Source organism: Dreissena polymorpha, chromosome 10 (assembly GCF_020536995.1).
Source record: "Dreissena polymorpha isolate Duluth1 chromosome 10, UMN_Dpol_1.0, whole genome shotgun sequence".
Lineage (NCBI taxonomy): Eukaryota > Metazoa > Mollusca > Bivalvia > Myida > Dreissenidae > Dreissena > Dreissena polymorpha.
This window is the reverse complement of record NC_068364.1, coordinates 934,689-953,004: the sequence shown is the minus strand read 5'-3', so window position 1 is coordinate 953,004 and position 18,316 is coordinate 934,689. Positions and strand designations below refer to the sequence as shown.

The 18,316-nt window shown below is 38.0% G+C and overlaps 1 protein-coding gene across 1 annotated transcript in view; it reads left to right on the top strand.

Annotated features, from left to right (window-relative positions):
* LOC127847902 (protein phosphatase 1 regulatory subunit 12A-like) overlaps nt 1-18,115 on the top strand; it is a 77,240-nt gene extending 59,125 nt beyond the window's left edge. The window contains exons 20-22 of the mRNA XM_052380132.1: nt 2,090-2,236; nt 5,389-5,439; nt 11,247-18,115. Of these exons, the coding sequence (XP_052236092.1) occupies nt 2,090-2,236; nt 5,389-5,439; nt 11,247-11,333 (285 nt within the window). The 3' untranslated portion in view covers nt 11,334-18,115. The remainder of the gene's footprint in view (nt 1-2,089; nt 2,237-5,388; nt 5,440-11,246) is intronic.
* Nucleotides 18,116-18,316: the final 201 nt, after the last annotated feature.

Genomic DNA, 18,316 nt, shown 5'->3' with positions numbered 1-18,316 from the left:
GTCATCTCAGATTAGCCTGGAAGACACTTTCCGTTTTTTGGAATATAATTGCTTAAAGGGAGTTTCTAATAAACAAAAATCCAGTTTATGGGGTAAGATAATCTTGGGTGACACTATTCACTTGCATTAAGCCCAGTTTTCCAAAGACACTATTCACATGCATTAAGCCCAGTTTTCCCAGGACACTTCACATGCATTAAGCCCAGTTTTCCCAGGACACTTTTCACATGCATTAAGCCCAGTTTTCCCAGGACACTATTCACATGCACTAAGCCCAGCTTTCCCAGGACACTATTCACATGCATTGAGCCCAGTTTTCAAAGGACACTATTCACATGCATTAAGCCCAGTTTTCCCAGGACACTTTTCACATGCATTAAGCCCAGTTTTCCCAGGACACTATTCACATGCATTAAGCCCAGTTTTTCCAGGACACTATTCACATGCATTAAGCCCAGTTTTCCCAGGACACTATTCACATGCATTAAGCCCAGTTTTCCCAGGACACTATTCACATGCTTTAAGCCCAGTTTTCCCAGGACACTATTCACATGCATTAAGCCCAGTTTTCCCAGGACACTATTCACATGCATTAAGCCCAGTTTTCCCAGGACACTATTCACATGCATTAAGCCCAGTTTTCCCAGGACACTATTCACATGCTTTAAGCCCAGTTTTCCCAGGACACTATTCACATGCATTAAGCCCAGTTTTCAAAGGACACTTCACATGCATTGAGCCCAGTTTTCCCAGGACACTATTCACATGCATTAAGCCCAGATTTCAAAGGACACTTTACATGCATTAAGCCCAGTTTTCCCAGGACACTTTTCACATGCATTAAGCCCAGTTTTCCCAGGACACTATTCACATGCATTAAGCCCAGTTTTCAAAGGACACTTCACATGCATTGAGCCCAGTTTTCCCAGGACACTATTCACATGCATTAAGCCCAGTTTTCCCAGGACACTATTCACATGCTTTAAGCCCAGTTTTCCCAGACACTATTCACATGCATTAAGCCCAGTTTTCCCAGGACACTATTCAAATGCATTAAGCCCAGTTTTCCCAGGACACTATTCACATGCATTAAGCCCAGTTTTCCCAGGACACTATTCACATGCATTAAGCCCAGTTTTCCCAGGACACTATTCACATGCATTAAGCCCAGTTTTCCCAGGACACTATTCACATGCATTAAGCCCAGTTTTCCCAGGACACTGTGCTATTCACATGCATTAAGCCCAGTTTTCCCAGGACACTATTCACATGCATTAAGCCCAGTTTTCCCAGGACACTACTCACATGCATTGAGCCCAGTTTTCCCAGGACACTTTTCACATGCATTGAGCCCAGTTTTCCCAGGACACTATTCACATGCATTAAGCCCAGTTTTCCCAGGACACTATTCACATGCTTTAAGCCCAGTTTTCCCAGGACACTATTCACATGCAGTAAGCCCAGTTTTCCCAGGACACTATTCACATGCATTGAGCCCAGTTTTCCCAGGACACTATTCACATGCATTAAGCCCAGTTTTCCCAGGACACTATTCACATGCATTAAGCCCCGTTTTCCCAGGACACTATTCACATGCATTAAGCTCAGTTTTCCCAGGAGGAGGCTGATTTGATAAATGTGCAAAAGTCATTTTTCTGACAAGGTAGAAGTCACACTTAACTGTCAACAGTTTAAGCCCCCAGTTGAGCCTTGCTCTGGGAAAACAGGGCTTGATACATGTGTGTAAAGTGCTGTCTATGACAAACCTGCGGTCTGCACAGGCTAATCAGAGATGACACTTTCCTTCTAGACAGCATTTTTGTGTAGAAAAGACTTCCTATAAATGAAAAATTCCATGAAAAAAAGCGGAATGACGTCCCTGATTAGCCTGTGCAAACTACACAGGCGAAACTTGGCTTAAATATTTTTAAAATGTGTAGATGTCATTATTCTGGCAATGTCAGTTACACATGCAGGTTTAAAGTTTGAGCCCACATTTTTAATGTATCGTCTCTGTGTGGACTGCACAGGCAAATCTGGGACGACACTTAACACTTTAAATTAAACCCTGAATGTTGCATATTTACAGCTGTATGAGGATGAGAAGCAAGACAAGGAGCGGTTGCAGCGAGAGCTGGAGCAGTGCAAGAAGGAGCTACGGGAGGCCAAGGTGGAGCTTGAGAAACAGATGAAGAAGCAGGAGGCCTCACGGGTGGCCGATACCAACGATAAACGGGTATGTACAGGTCACTGACACCAATGACAAACGGGTATGTATGGGTCGCTGACATCAATGACAAACGGGTATGTACGGGTCGTTGACACCAATGACAAATGGGTATGTATGGGTCACTGACACCAATGACAAACGGGTATGTACGGGTCGTTGACACCAATGACAAATGGGTATTTACGGGTCGCTGACACCAATCACAAACGGGTATGTATGGGTCATTGACACCAATGACAAATGGGTATGTACGGGTCGTTGACACCAATGACAAACAGGTATGTACGGGTCGTTGACACCAATGACAAATGGGTATGTACAGGTCGCTGACACCAATGACAAATGGGTATGTACGGGTCACTGACACCAATGACAAATGGGTATGTACGGGTTGTTGACACCAATGACAAATGGGTTTGTACAGGTCGCTGACACCAATGACAAACGGGTATGTACGGGTCGCTGACACCAATGACAAATGGGAGAGGGGGGTCCTTTAAGGGTCGCTGACACCAACCACAAAAGGGTATTTGTTCCTTTAATCCTTAAAAGAAGGGTTGGATGGTGTCCAAGCCTTATATGCCTCTGTGGAAGGGGTCCTAGCCTTAGAAGCCAATGTGGAAGGGGTCCTAACCTTTTAAAACTTCTGTGGAAGGGTCCTAGTCTTATAAGCCTCTCTGGAAAGAGACCTAGCCTTATAAGCCTCTGTTGAAGGGGTCCTAGCCTTATATGCCTCTGTGGAAGCGGTCCTAGCATTATATGCCTCTGTGGAATGGGTCCTAGCCTTGTAATGCCTCTGTAAAAGGGGTCTTTGCCTTGTATGAGACTGTGGAACGGGTGCTGGCCTTATAAACCTATATGGAAGGGGTCCTAGCCTTATAAGCCTCTGATGAAGAGGTCCTAGCCTTATATTCCTCTGTGAAAGGGTCTTAGCCTTATATGCCTATATGGAAGGAGTCCTTGCCTGTCCTAGCCTTTTTAGCCAATATGGAAGGGGATCCTAGCCTTGTAAGCCTCTGTTAAAGGGGTCCTAGCCTTATAAGCCTCTGTTAAAGGGGTCCTAGCCTTATATGCCTATATTGAAGGAGTCCTAGCTTTATAAGCCAATGTGGAAGGGGATCCTAGCCTTATTAACCTTTGTGGAAGGGGTCCTAGCCTTATAAACCTTTGTGGAAGGGGTCTTAGCCTTATAAACCTTTGTGGAAGGTGTTCTAGCCTTATATGCCTCTGTGGAAGGAGTCCTAGCCTTATATGCCTCTGTGGAAGGGGTCCTAGCCTTATAAACCTGTGTGGAAGGGGTCCTAGCCTTATAAGCCTCTGTGTGGAAGGGGTCCAAGCCTTATGAGCCTCTGTGGAAGGGGTCCTAGCCTTATAAGCCTCTGTGGAAAGTGTCCTAGCCTTATATGCCTCTGTGGAAGGAGTCCTAGCCTTATAAGCCTCTGTGAAAGGAGTCCTAGCCTTATATGCCTCTGTGGAAGGGGTCCTAGCCTTATAAACCTGTGTGGAAGGGGTCCTAGCCTTATAAGCCTCTGTGGAAGGGGTCCTAGCCTTATATGCCTCTGTGGAAGGTGTCCTAGCCTTATAAACCTCTGTGGAAGGAGTCCTAGCCTTATATGCCTCTGTGGAAGGGGTCCTAGCCTTATAAACCTGTGTGGAAGGGGTCCTAGCCTTATAAGCCTCTGTGGAAGGGGTCCTAGTCTTATAAGCCTCTGTAGTAAGCCTCTGTGGAAGGGGTCCAAGCCTTATAAGCCTCTGTGGAAGGGGTCCAAGCCTTATAAGCTGATGTGGAAGTGGTCTTAGCCTTATAAACCTATGTGGAAGGGGTCCTAGCCTTATAAGCCTCTGTGGAAGGGGTCCAAGCCTTATAAGCCTCTGTGGAAGGGGTCCAAGCCTTATAAGCTGATGTGGAAGTGGTCTTAGCCTTATAAACCTATGTGGGAAGAGTCCCTTCCCTATAAGCTAATGTGGAGGGGGTCCTAGCCTTGTATGCCTCTGTGGAAGTGGTCCTAGCCTTATAAACCTCTGTGGAAGGGGTCCTAGCCTTATAAGCCTCTGTGGAAGGGGTCCTAGCCTTATAAGCCTCTGTGGAAGGGGTCGTAGCCTTATAAGCCTCTGTAGAAGGGGTCCTAGCCTTATAAGCCTCTGTAGAAGGGGTCCTAGCCTTATAAGCCTCTGTGGAAGGGGTCCTAGCCTTATAAACCGCTGTGAAAGGGGTCGTAGCCTTATAAGCCTCTGTGGAAGGGGTCCTAGCCTTATAAGCCTCTGTGGAATGGGTCCTAGCCTTATAAGCCTCTGTGGAAGGGGTCCTAGCCTTATAAGCCTCTGTGGAATGGGTCCTAGCCTTATAAACCTCTGTGGAAGGGGTCCTAGCCTTATAAGCCTCTGTGGAAGTGGTCCTAGCCTTATAAGCCTCTGTGGAAGGGGTCCTAGCCTTATAAACCTCTGTGGAAGGGGTCCTAGCCTTATAAGCCTCTGTGGAAGTGGTCCTAGCCTTACATGCCTCTGTGGAAGGAGTCCTAGCCTTGTATGCCTCTGTGGAAGTGGTCCTAGCCTTATAAACCTCTGTGGAAGGGGTCGTAGCCTTATAAGCCTCTGTGGAAGGGGTCCTAGCCTTATAAGCCTCTGTGGAAGGGGTCGTAGCCTTATAAGCCTCTGTAGAAGGGGTCCTAGCCTTATAAGCCTCTGTGGAAGGGGTCCTAGCCTTATAAACCGCTGTGAAAGGGGTCGTAGCCTTATAAGCCTCTGTGGAAGGGGTCCTAGCCTTATAAGCCTCTGTGGAATGGGTCCTAGCCTTATAAGCCTCTGTGGAAGGGGTCCTAGCCTTATAAGCCTCTGTGGAATGGGTCCTAGCCTTTGGAGGCAGTCCAAGCCCTACAAACATTAAGGTAAGGGACCTTAGCCTTATGGGTTTCAGGGAAGAGCAAGAGTCCCTGGCTTTATGGACCTTGGTTGAAGGGGCCTTAGACTTACCAGCGATTTCTTTTTTGTCCCAATTGGGGAAAGTTCCAGTACCATGCCAATTGGGGAAAATGCGCAAGAAATTGTGGTTGAAGCCATACTCAGGGGGAACCTTTTCTCCCAGGTAATTTTTTTTTACAACCGATACGCTTCTATGTGTGTGACATCACTTTATTCAAGACCATGCTATTCTTTTGCAGGAGAGGAGGGCATTAGAACGAAAGCTGTCTGAAATGGAAGAAGAAATGAAGGTAATCATTATATAGAGATCATGCAGATGTTGGTTATGTTTGTGTATGTGTGTGTGTGGGGGGGGGGGGGGGGTAAAAATTCTTCAAATAAACGCTTTTTGAATGTAAACAAACTGTGAACAAGCATGAAAAAAAAGAAAATGTGATATTTTCAGTAAATTATTAAGTAGATAATTGATTTTTATCTACACTTGATCATAGAAATAAATATTTTCACCCTTGTCTGTGCCATTCGTCAAAGCATTATTAACTTTTATCACTTGTGAATTTAAGCCGATAATCTACTTAAAAAAAAAAAAAGATGTCATTTTATTAATGTGAGTGTGTGAGCATATGATTGTGCAGTTACAGAGGCCATTTTATAAAGTACGAGTTGTTTAATGCTATTATTTTGATAAGTCAATTAACGTTTGGCATACTTTTGGTTCCTTCTTTTTGATACCACATTTTAGTGTTTTAGAATAACATGATTTATACTTTTAATGTTATTGCCTCCAATTCATTCTTTCTTTAAATATATATAACACTCAGTTATATTCTTAACGTTTTTTATACCATGTCTGTAGTTTATCAACACAAAAACTTTGCCAAGTGCTCTACAACAAAACATTGTTTACTTGATATTTTATTTTGGTATTAGGATAATATGATTTAGTCATCAAGTTTACGTCAATTGCTATTTCAGTGTATATATTGTTAAAATCATTTAATAAAACCCAATTGCACATTGTACCAAGTATTGAAAACTCTAGGAATTGCCTATACATGGTATATTACAGCAAGTAGAGAAACTTAAGGCAGAAAATGCCAAACTAAAGGAGGAGAATCGGGCTCTGACTCGTGTGGTAGCCAAGCTTTCTAAATAGGTAACAGTACGATGGGAACCGAGCTGTCCAATGGTTGAGGTCTGGTACATGTGCAGGGATGGTATTGATTGGCTGAGCTCCATTCTGAGAAAAATGGGTTTAATGCATGCGTATAAATGTGGCTTAATTGAATTTCAAAAATATTTAATCTATTTAATATAAACAAGACAAGTCTCTAAATAGTATCTAAGTATTTCTTTTATTTTTCTATTAAAATACTTTCTAACACCAATTCTAAAATTATATTTATAAATCTCAATATTTCAATCAAATCTAACCGCAGAGTGTCATTTCTACACAAAACATCTCCTTTTATATCAAAATACACATAAACATAAAGTAATAATATTTGTAATAACATATTTGATTGGTCAAAGCGTTTTACTGAATACTTGTTAATTTCTGATTGGCTTGGTCAAAGAATTTTCTTACTACTTCTTAATTGCTGATTGGCTGACGGCTAAAGTATTGTTCCAAATGACAATCCCCGGAAATGGTGTGACCAAATTATTCACGCGTTTACCCATTTACCGGATATTCATTGTAGACATCTGATTAGACTCGTGTGAACATTTCCGTGGATGTTTTTGATCACTAACACAGATTGCACTTCTGGTGATAATAAGATATTATTGTAATCATTTTACTCCCACAACGGATGTAATAGATAATTTAATAAGATTAGAATTCCCGCTGCAGTACATTTGACCATTTTATCAACTTGGACATCTTGTTAAATATACATCGTTGAATAACATATTCATTCGTCCAGAGTATCTCATCTTTGACCTTTCACATTGTTGATCGAGTCTACTTTTACAATCAATGTAAAGGTATGTCTGGTTTTTGCTTTCGAGAAACCTTAATTAAAGTTATATTTTATGTATACTCTTATATTATTTATAATTAACAAATAATAATAATTTTAAAATTCTATAATCATGGCCAATACATCACAAAGATTTATTATTAAATTTCCAAATTTCACTTATGTTATTAAAGTTTCCAACATTCAAATAACTTCTTTATAGAACCATTATTATTATGAGATAAGATGTATCAATAATTTAAAAAGTTATTTTATTTATAAATAGTAATGTAAATAGACTAAACATTTTATTACATTATTAAAACATCTCTTGAAAATTTCTGAAATACAATTATGATAATTAGATTTAACTTAAAAATTCCTATCACATTATTAATATTATCTGTAACTAGATTTCTATCATATTGTTATATTATATAACATTATATTTATGTTATATGGATAAACAATATGTGATATGGATAAATACTGATATAACAAAATATGTAACATTTTATTAACATTATATAACAGTATATTTATGCTATATGGTTAAATATACAAAAATGTATTTCTATTATTTTCTTACATCATTACGGGGCTGTTACGTTACATAAAGTATCGTCCCAGATAAGCCTATGCAGTCCTCACAGACTAATCAGGAACAACGCTTTTTGCCTTGAGGAAGCCTTTGAACAAGAAATCTATAAAGGCAGAAATTTGTTGTTCCTGATTAGCCTGTGCAGCTTGCTCAGGCTTATCGGTGACAAAACTTTATGCACTTGTACAATTTTTTCCATATCTTTACTGGGGAAATCTGAGTCATTTCCTGTTTGCAGTTTGACCAAGTGATCAATGAATCTTAAATTTGAAAATGTTTTACATTTGCAGTTTGACAAAGTAAGCAATAGCTTTGGAATGTTGTTAATTTAAAACTGTCTTACATTTGACATGTGAGCTATGGCTTTGTGGAAACTTCATTTTAAAATGGCTGACATTTGCAGTTTGCAAAGGTTGCTGGCTGCATAAAGCATATATCTCAATTTTTGAATTATTCGACCCATTTGGTATACAGCGTTAAGGTTATTTTTGGCAGATTAGGGATGATGGAAGGAGTATGGAGGGAGATGGAGTGAGCAAACAAAATATTTGAATGCATTGAATAACCTAAGTTCTGTTCTTAAAGAGTGAACATTCTTGTCAACTGTAGATATTTAAACCTCTGCAAACAAATGATTAGAGAGGGTATGTTGCAAACAGTTGATCGGTCAGTTGGCATTATATATAACAAAATTGTGGAGTGAATTACTTCAAGATTTCTCAACAGATTCATTAAAAACTTCAAATATGTCATTTCCTTGAAGTTAAGGTATGCAGAACATTTTTTTCATTCCCAGTTGTCCACACATTTCTGATTTATTTGCCCTTGAACCTACCTAACAAAGTGTTGCAGGGGTATAAGTCAGTTTGAGTCTAAGGTCAAGTTGGTATTAAGCCATGAATATCAGGACCGTCCAAGGTACCAGATCAGTCATTGTAACAGCTCAACGGTTCCATCTTGCATGTTTGGCGCTAAAATGTTTGAACTGGGAATGAGTTACAATGGACTTGCAGCATTATCCTCTTCACCCAGTGTCTTGAAGATCACAGCCTTCTCATGGCATGTTGTCTGGATTGGATGCCATTCAGCGGAATGCAGTGAACAATTTTCCAGGAATGTTCGTTTTGAAGGGGCAGATATGTTGGCTGGAATATAAGTCCCATTTCCTGTTCTCGGAAATGAGCCTTGCTATGGAAAATGGGGCTTAGCCCTTTCAGCGCTGGAACCGAATTTTAAAGGCCTTTGCAAACAGTTTGGATCCAGATGAGACGCCACAGAACGTGGTGTCTCATCAGGATCCAAACTGTTTGCTATTCTGATAGTATTCTTTGAAAAAAAATCGAAGAAAATGCTTATTTTAGAAATTCTGCAGACAACATTGTAGCAGAAGACAAATTTCCCAGCATGCAAAGGGTTAATGCATGTTCACACAGGCTACTCAGGGACAACACTTTCCATCTTAACTGGATTTTCATCAAGAAAAGACTTAACATGAAAAATACCTTAAAAGCAAAAAGTGACGTCCTTGATAAGCCTGTGTGGACTGCACAGGCTTATATTGGGCAACACTTTATGCACATGCATTAAACCCCGTTTTCTCAGAGGATGGCTCAACTAGATTGCATGTTTGACATCAGCATGCAAATCCTGATCTGCCACATAGTACAAATTCTGTCTGATGATGCTGTCACTTGACACAATGAACGTAACATACAGTAAAAATTTAGAGCTTTCATTACCGAAACAAATTTGATGTAATCACAAGTGTTTATAGTTTGTATTTTGGTCATTCTCAATTTTATTTTATCCAAATGTATTTGTCACTTTGTGTGTTAGTTGGTCAGTGTACATTTTGTTTACAACATGGAATCGCTTAATCTGAATGTCCAGATTTCAGTTTGTTTTACCATTAATGGACCTTTACATGTTCACATAGTTTACAAAATTAAAAAATCAGCTTAACACTTATTAAATACTGATAATCCTTTTTAATCACTACCACAAAATGTGTAAGAAGTCGATTACTATATAAAAAAACATGACGTTAGGCATGGCTTTTTGTTTTTCTTTATGATTGGAAGAATCCAAAAATTCTAAACCCACCCACATGCAAATATTCCCCGCACACTCAAACGCTCACGTTCAGATACCATGCAGGAACCAGTATTGCTTTGTCAAATAGTGAGCTATTAATAGAAGATTGTAAATAAACCAATGGCACTTTTATTTGACAGCACATACCAGTTGTTCATGCTGCTTCTATTTCTGTTACTGTCTCTTCTCACAACCAAGAATGTGTAACTCTTAGGGAACATCACCAAGTCTCTGAACAGCAAATCCAAGGCCTTACAGTTTCAAGGCAATATCTGTGGCTTATTGTTATCCCTAAAACAGTCAGTTGTACTGTCTTTGTTCTGACAATCAAGTAGAATGTAACCCAGCTGAAAATGCTGAGGATCAAAGACAGGACCTGCTGGTGACTGAAGATCAAAGCCAGGACCTGCTAGTGTCGAGGAAAGCTTTGGCACCAGTAAACATATATGGACAGCTTTCTGAGAAAACTGGGTATAATGCAAGTGCCTGATTATCAGGGACCATACTTAACGCGCATGCATTAAACCCAGTTTTCTCAAAAGGCTTGTGCAGTCCGCAATAAGGTCTCTTTTAAAAACCTGTTTGAAAATGTATCTTAGGGACCATAGTTTTTATATTTTTGTAATTTTCTTAAAACAATGTCACGTTTTCCATAATAGTATAGTTTTTTCCCTAAATCTCCCAAAAGAAAAAAAAAGATGTGAGTTGCGGAATGAAAACCATTTGTTGATTGTTTGAGGGTTTTGTTGTTCTGTTGTTGCTGTGGCTTTTTTGAAGAAGATGGTGAAGCTATTTTATAGAGGTTGCATGCCATAGTGGTGATTAAGCACCATATTAATGTTGTTGAAATCATTTGTTGTTGTTGTTGTTGCTGCTGCAAGTATGTTGCCATGCAAAACCCTTCTGTTGTCATTGCTCTAAACTACGACCTAAATAATAACCCCATGACCTAGAAAGCTTGGCAGTCACCGAGCATCAGAGTCTACTGTTGTCATGGAGATAAGAGTTGCTATATTAACCAAAATATTATTAGCAAAAGCAGTTGTTATTCTTAAATGAATATGACTTAGTGCATCTGCTTATTTCAACAATTTATGTCCTAACTGTCTGGTTATCTTAATTCGCTCAAAATGCTTTCCGTTGTTGAGTATATTTGTAAGTTTGTGTAAAACAAAAGCAGTCTTCTGTTATAATTAAAGGACTTGACTGTCTAGGTGAGATCAAAGCTGTTAAGAAGATTCATAAGAATCACATTTTACCTTTTTACAGTGCACCAAAACTTCGAAAAAGTACAGGGTAAATTACAATGAAATTGTGTGTCAGATGTCTGACAGGTTTGATCTGTAAGTAACATGCCAGTGAAATAAAGCTATGGCATAGTTAACATTTAGTGTTCTGTCTTTCACTCATGTTTTAATTGTGTTCTTATGTTTTCTAGAAAATGGAACAACTGAAAGAGGACAACAGAAGATTACGTGAAGAAAATGGAGCACTTATACGTGTTATAAGTAAACTATCAAAATAGTCAGGACTGGTAACTTAGAGTCAAGTATTTTAAATTATAATTAAAACTTTGGACGGTACTGCCTTAAATCTTGCATTTTTGTGGCTGAAAGAAGCTAATTATCTATTAGATATTTATTATTTTATTGAACAATGTATGTTTACCATGGTCATCCAGTGTGTGGCAAAACATTAAAAATGAAAAGAACCTCCATGATGAAAGAATAAGAAACTTATCGTCATGGAAACCTAGTTGTCATGAACTCAGCAAGCAAGGTGGATGGTAGAATTATTTATGTTGCCATGGCAGCATTTTAAAAGTGCAATTCTGGCTAGGTTAGCTCTATGTGATACTATGATTCAGGATGTGGCTCTGTCGTGGATTCGTTTGTTAGCTGAGGGAGACCTGTTGCTATGCAATTATTTAGTTGCTAAGGGAGGTAGTTTCGGTTGCTATGGAATGATTTAGTTACTAAGAAAGTTTTGTTTGGTTGCTAAATTAATGGCATTACAAGTCATGTAGTTAATATATCATAACATTGACTGGATCAGTTGATGTTTGATTTTGTTCTGTAATTCTCCACCAAAAGAAATTTGACCCTCCCTATCTGTACTGAGTTAATCCTTATCAAATATTATTACTGCAAACTGATTCATTTGTAACGAGTGTACTTACAGTGCAAACATTCAGTGACAAATAATAATAATTTTTTGTCAGACAATATTTTGATACATATATAGTTTTTTATATTTATTGGATTGTTTAATTGCTTTAAATAACAATATCTTGCCATTTTCTTTAAGTTGAAAATTCACGCTTTAAGATCAGTGTTTGAATAATTTAACTTGCTACATTTAGTTCAATTTCCAGATAATCCAGTTTTTCTGTGTTTGAATACTTGTATTGCATATTTAATCTGTCCTAACATTCAAGTTATTGAACATTTTACAGTTAATGTAAGGAAATGTATGACTTCGTAAAGGACAAAATCAAATTACTATTTTAAGAATATTTTTTCAATAAAATTATTGATAACTTTGTTTTGATGAGGTGGATTCTCCCAAAAATGTATTACCCAATATTATTATTGTCCCTATGTTTGAAGTTAATCAATGTTGAATAAGGATCACACAACTTTTACATGTTTTTCCCTTAATAAAGTTGTATCACTTTTTAAGCATAAAGAATTGAAAGCTTTATTCCAGTACCCTTTTAGCTGTTAATGGAAATAGATACACCACTGACTCCTATATCTTTTTTTCAAATCCAGACGTAATAAAAAAAGTTACACTTTGACAAACAGTGTAACAAAAAAGGATTTTTGAACAAAGGGCATGCTAAATTGCTGAACATTTTGATCACATTTTGGAAAATGGTTCAAATCCAAGGAATATCTTGACAGTTTGATATTTGAAATTAATACTTTTGATAGTATTGATATTTTCAATAAAATATATTGAACTTCAAAAGAAAGTGACTACGGGAATAGCATCGGGCTACTTCTCTTTAGATCTTTTCCAAAGCCCATGTCTCTTAACCCGTTTATGCCTAGTGGACTCTCCCATCCTTCTAAATTGAATCAATTTATTTCCAAAATGAGGGATGTCTAGTATATTTATTTCTATATTTAGAATATTTCTTACAGAAATTCCTTGCAGCAAACAGCGTAGACCCTGATAAGACGCCGCATCATGCGGCGTCTCATCTGGGTCTACGCCGTTTGCCAAGGCCTTTTTTAGACCCTAGGCATAAATTGGTTAATTATTAGAGCAATATAACACATTTGTATTTGTGTCAGCCAGTTTGATGGCAATTATTTATTTATGTTCCACACCCCGAAAATCATAATGGTAATGCCGTAGATTATTTACTTGTAAACAATGTTGTAGCCCACTTTACGGAAGATGTTCTGTTTGTCTGTGTATTTTACGTAGATATCTGATCTTATCATAGCTATGAATAGCTTGTCAGTTGTATGCCATTTCCTCTCCAAGGTTTTGTCAAAGCTGATTGGCTAATTAGTTTGTTGTTGTTGTTTTTGTTGTTATTCAGAACTTTTGGCCACATGACACACTGACTCTCATCCCATTTGCATTTCAACCCATGCTTTTATTGGTTTTCATCAAATGGTATATTGGACAGAATTGAAGAAATAAATTATTTTACCTATTCACATTATGTTTGATTACTGTTTTGTTTAATATATAAAGAAACTTACATTAGTTGTGTTAGTTTTTTAAAACAAGCTCAATGTACAATTGTAATTTTTTTTTAATGTGCCCTTCTCTGTGAAAAAGGGTTTAATTCATGTGTGTAAAGTGCCGTCCCAGATTAGCCTGTGCAGTCTGCATAGGCTAATTAGGGACGACACTGTCCGCTTTTATATTTTTCATTGAAAGTCTCTTCTTAGCAAAAATCTAGTTAAAGAGTAAAGTGTCGTCCCTGATTAATCTGGGACGACACTTTATGCACATGAATTTAACCCCGTTTTCACAGAAAGAGACTCAAATAAATGTTGGTATGATCAGACAATTGTTGTATCTGCAAATACCAGGTTTTAACCCCAAAAGTAGAATGATTTTGTCGGATTCAAGTTTAAAACAATGGATGTTTAGTTTGCTATTATGAGTACCCTCGATTTTACTCGTCTTCTGGTGCTATTTGGATTGTTATAATACTGTTTGTTATTTAACATGTACTTATGTATTTATTTGAAGTGCATACAAGTTTACTATAATGTTTCCTGCCCTAGATATGACAACTTTTAGGATTATTTGTACATTTTTTGTGCGTGATTTTTGAATTTCTCTCTCCACCTTTTGTGCCTTGACTGCTAATTTATTCATCATATCTCTTTCATGGTCTTTTTTTCTCAACCTACTTATTACTTCAGTTTTTTTTTGTATTTTGTTCAATGAATGATGTTATTACACTTAGAATGTGTGTGAGTTGTTTGGGGAATGTTACTGAATTGTAATATATGCTATGAGATTAATCTTGGTCATGTTATGTCAATATGAATATCAGATTAGGTATTGTAAATAATAGTACACTGTTATGGAGTGTTTGTAAATATATAATCATGTTTAGTGTTATTTTCAATTTCTAGCCCTTGTAAATAGATGTAAATAAGTAAATAACCAGTGTATTCCCAGTCTCCAAGCCAAATGTGGTTGCAGAAACACAAGTTTCTAAAGTTTGCTGTTATTATATGCCTGTTGTTGTTATTTTTTGTAACAAAGGGGGAGAACAATGACAAGATCTTGATCTCAGTGGTTACTTCCCTTTATGAAAATTGAAAGATGGCCCTATCCTGTTTGAATAATCTAAGAAATTAACTTTTCTATTTACTTGTTTGCCTCTACGACAATACCTAAATTATGGCATCTATGACAAAATATTTAATTTTTTATCATGTGTAGACTACTAGTTGAATTCATGAGAAGTGTATACAGTATGAATATTATTGTGATGGTGATTTATTAGATTACTTTTAGGAGAAGAGGAAACAAGAATGAACCTTTTTTGAAATTTCAAAATTCTAAAGAAATTATTTTTAACCGCGTCAGAAGGGGGTATTGTTGGAATATACTTATAGTCTGTATGTCCTTCGGCCTGGGTAAGCGTTAATCAGGTTGATCCATAAGTTAACATATTAAGCATGTTAATCATTTTAAGGTTATCAAATGTATACATTTTGTTGTTTTACGCACATACAGTTGAATACATCAAATTCTATGTACAGTCAGTACTGTTGACACATTGTGTGTTTTTTATGCCCCCGGTAGGGTGGCAAATAGCAGTTGAACTGTCCGTCAGTCAGTATGTGTGTATGTCAGTCTGTCCGTCTGTGCGAAAAAACTTTAACATTGGCCATAACTTTTTTACTATTGAAGATAGCAACTTGAGATTTGGCATGCATGTGTATCTCATGGAGCTAAACATTTGGAGTGGTGAAAGGTGAAGGTCAAGGTCATCCTTCAAGGTCAAATGTCAAATATATGGCGTCTGTCCGTCCGAAAACTTTAACATTGGCCATAACTTTTTCAATATTGAAGATAGCAACTTGATATTTGGCATGCATGTGCATCTCATGAAGCTGCACATTTTGAGTGTGGAAGTTTAAGGTCAAGGTTATCCATCAAGGTCAAAGGTCAAAAAGAATCAAAGCAGCATTCTCCTGAAGCTGCACATTTTGAGTGGTGGATGTTCAAGGTTAAGGTCATCCTTCAAGGTCAAAGGTAAAACTTTAAAAAAAATAAAAGCGGCGTTCTCATGAAGCTGCACATTTTGAGTGGTGGAAGGTCAAGGTCATCCGTCAAGGTCATCCTTCAAGGTCAAGGTCATCCTTCAAGGTCAAAGGTCTGAAAGAATAATTTTAAAGCAGCGTTATCATGAAGCTGCACATTTTGAGTGGTGGAAGTTCAAGGTCAAGGTCATCCTTCAAAGTAAAAAAAAAAATCAAAGCGGCGTTCGCATGAAGCTGCACATTTTGAGTGGTTGAAGTTCAAGGTCAAGGTCATCCTTTAAGGTCGAAGGTTAAATAAATAATAAAAATTTCAAAGCGGCGCAATAGGGGGCATTGTGGAGGCTGACGAACACATCTCTTGTTTCATTTTGCTATTCTGAATTTTGGTCCTGTCCTGTCAGCCTGGATTTGTTAGTATAAACAGGAAAAAGTGCACTTCAAAACAATTAAATGAAGGACTGAATGTGCAACTATTGTATAAGACCAGAAATGTTGAAAAGTAATAACGGTTCCACCCTTCGTGCTGCACGATCTTTCAAAACAAAAGGTGATAGTAGTGTTTTATTGAAAAGCCTTCTGGTGATCAAAATCTATATTCAATTTCAGCTTCTCTGTTATATCTTCATATACACATGTCTAATTAAATTAAATTGGGCCATGTTGATAATGTATCGATAGACTGTTCTGTGTTTCCATAGTCATGATAGATGTAGTATAGGTTTTGCAAATTAGGCTGAAGATAGTTGCATTAAATTCTTGAGTTATATAATAAGCCACTGCTGGTCAATCATACAGCCACATAACCTTCCCACCATGAATGTTCTTGACCCTGCCCACTCTTCTTATGTCCTCAAGCAAATTACAGCCAGTTTACGGCTTATCATGTGTGTGCTCCATTTTTGTGATATATTGTAATTTTGCATAATACATGTTTTGTTACGTTTTACCTTGTTTGACTTTGAAAATTGATGATATTGTTTTATTGTACAAGATTAATTATTCACCAGATTGTTTTGTTGTTAAACAGCCTTTAAAACACTGGGTAATCAAACGTTAATTTCTGAAGCTGAATATGGGTCAATATTTGCTTTCCTGCCTTTCTTAGTTTAGCAGTCATGTGTAAGATAATAGAACATTCAGTTACGATTTCCTTGAACCAGTATATCAAATGGCCAATATGGGCAATTACCTAGAAATTTGGAAGTTCAGTTGTTGATCTTTAGTTGCGAAGATCTCTCCCCCCCCCCCCCCCCCCCCCCCCCCCTGTCCCCCACTTCTTTGTGCTTTGGGGAAAGTGTTGTCCCTGATTAGCCTGTGCCTGTCCCTATTCTGGGCAGACACTTGACACACATTGCCTTGCATTGTTCATTCCCAGTTAGCTCTATTTTATTGAAAACTCAGTAAAAATTGATGTAGATTTCAGTGAACGTACATTTTTGTTTTTATACATCTGTTGTTTTCTTGATGCAACAGCTTTAATTGCTGGTTGTTTAAGCATTTGAGAACAAAACATTGTCCTTAAAATTATAATTATTTTGTAATTATGCAATTAATTTAATGACTTTGTTTTTTCCACCATTGGGTGACATGTTGGACCCAATGTCTGCTTAAAACCCCAAAACTTTTAGCTTGCCCTTGAAAATAATGGATTGATTTGAATTCAGAATGTATGTTGATGTTTCGTTGAAAAGGGAATCTAGCCAGTTGGCGACCCTTGACCTTTCCAGGAGGTCAGTGTCACAGTTGCTATGGTAACTGTGACCTGAGGTCATTTGAAGGTCAATGGGAGGAGCTTGTGCTGGTGACATGTTGGACCAGCGCCTGGCTTCACTCCACTATCATAAAGAATCCTGTCTCCCTTAGAATCTTGTTTTCGAAAAACTTGTCTTAATGAATGTGCATGAAATGTCATCCCAGATTAGCCTGTGCAGTCTGCATAGGCTAATCAGGGACGAATGTTTTCACTTTTATTGATTTTTTCTTAATGCAAATCCAGTGTAGGGGAAAAGTGTAGTCCCTGATTGGCCTGTGCAGGCTTCAAAGGCTTATCTGGGATGACACTTTATGCACATGCATTAAATCTGGGTTATTGCCCATTTATCAACCCCCCCCCCCCCCCCTTTTATATCACACGCTTCTTTTAACAGTTTTTAACCAGGTTTTCCGAAGGAAAAAACTGGTTATTAGATTGGCGAATGCGGGCGGGCTGGCTGGCTGGCTGCCTGGCTGGCGGGCGGGCGGAACAAGCTTGTCCGGGCCATAACTATGTCGTTTATTGTCAGATTTTAAAATCATTTGGCACGTTTGTTCACCATCATTGGACGGTGTGTCGCGCGAAATAATTAGGTCGATATCTCCAAGGTCAAGGTCACACTTTGAGTTCAAAGGTCAAAAATGGCCATAAATGAGCTTGTCCTGGCCATAAATATGTCATTCATTGTGAGATTTTAAAATCATTTGGCACATTTGTTCACCATCATGGGACGGTGTGTCGCACGAAAGAATCACGTCAATATCTCCAATGTCAAGGTCGCCACGACTAAAAATAGATTTTTTTTTAAAACAAACTTACAAAGGGGGTTAATTTTGTTTGTTCATTTCAAAAGTTCAGTTTGAGTTTTCTCCCTTTATCAGATTTTTTTTTCACAATGAAAACCTGGTTTTGTGACAATTTTGTCCCTTGTCTAAGAATGAACACAATATGCCATCAGTTTGTTATCCTGTTGTCCTTGTTCATTTTGTAGTTGCAAGGTTT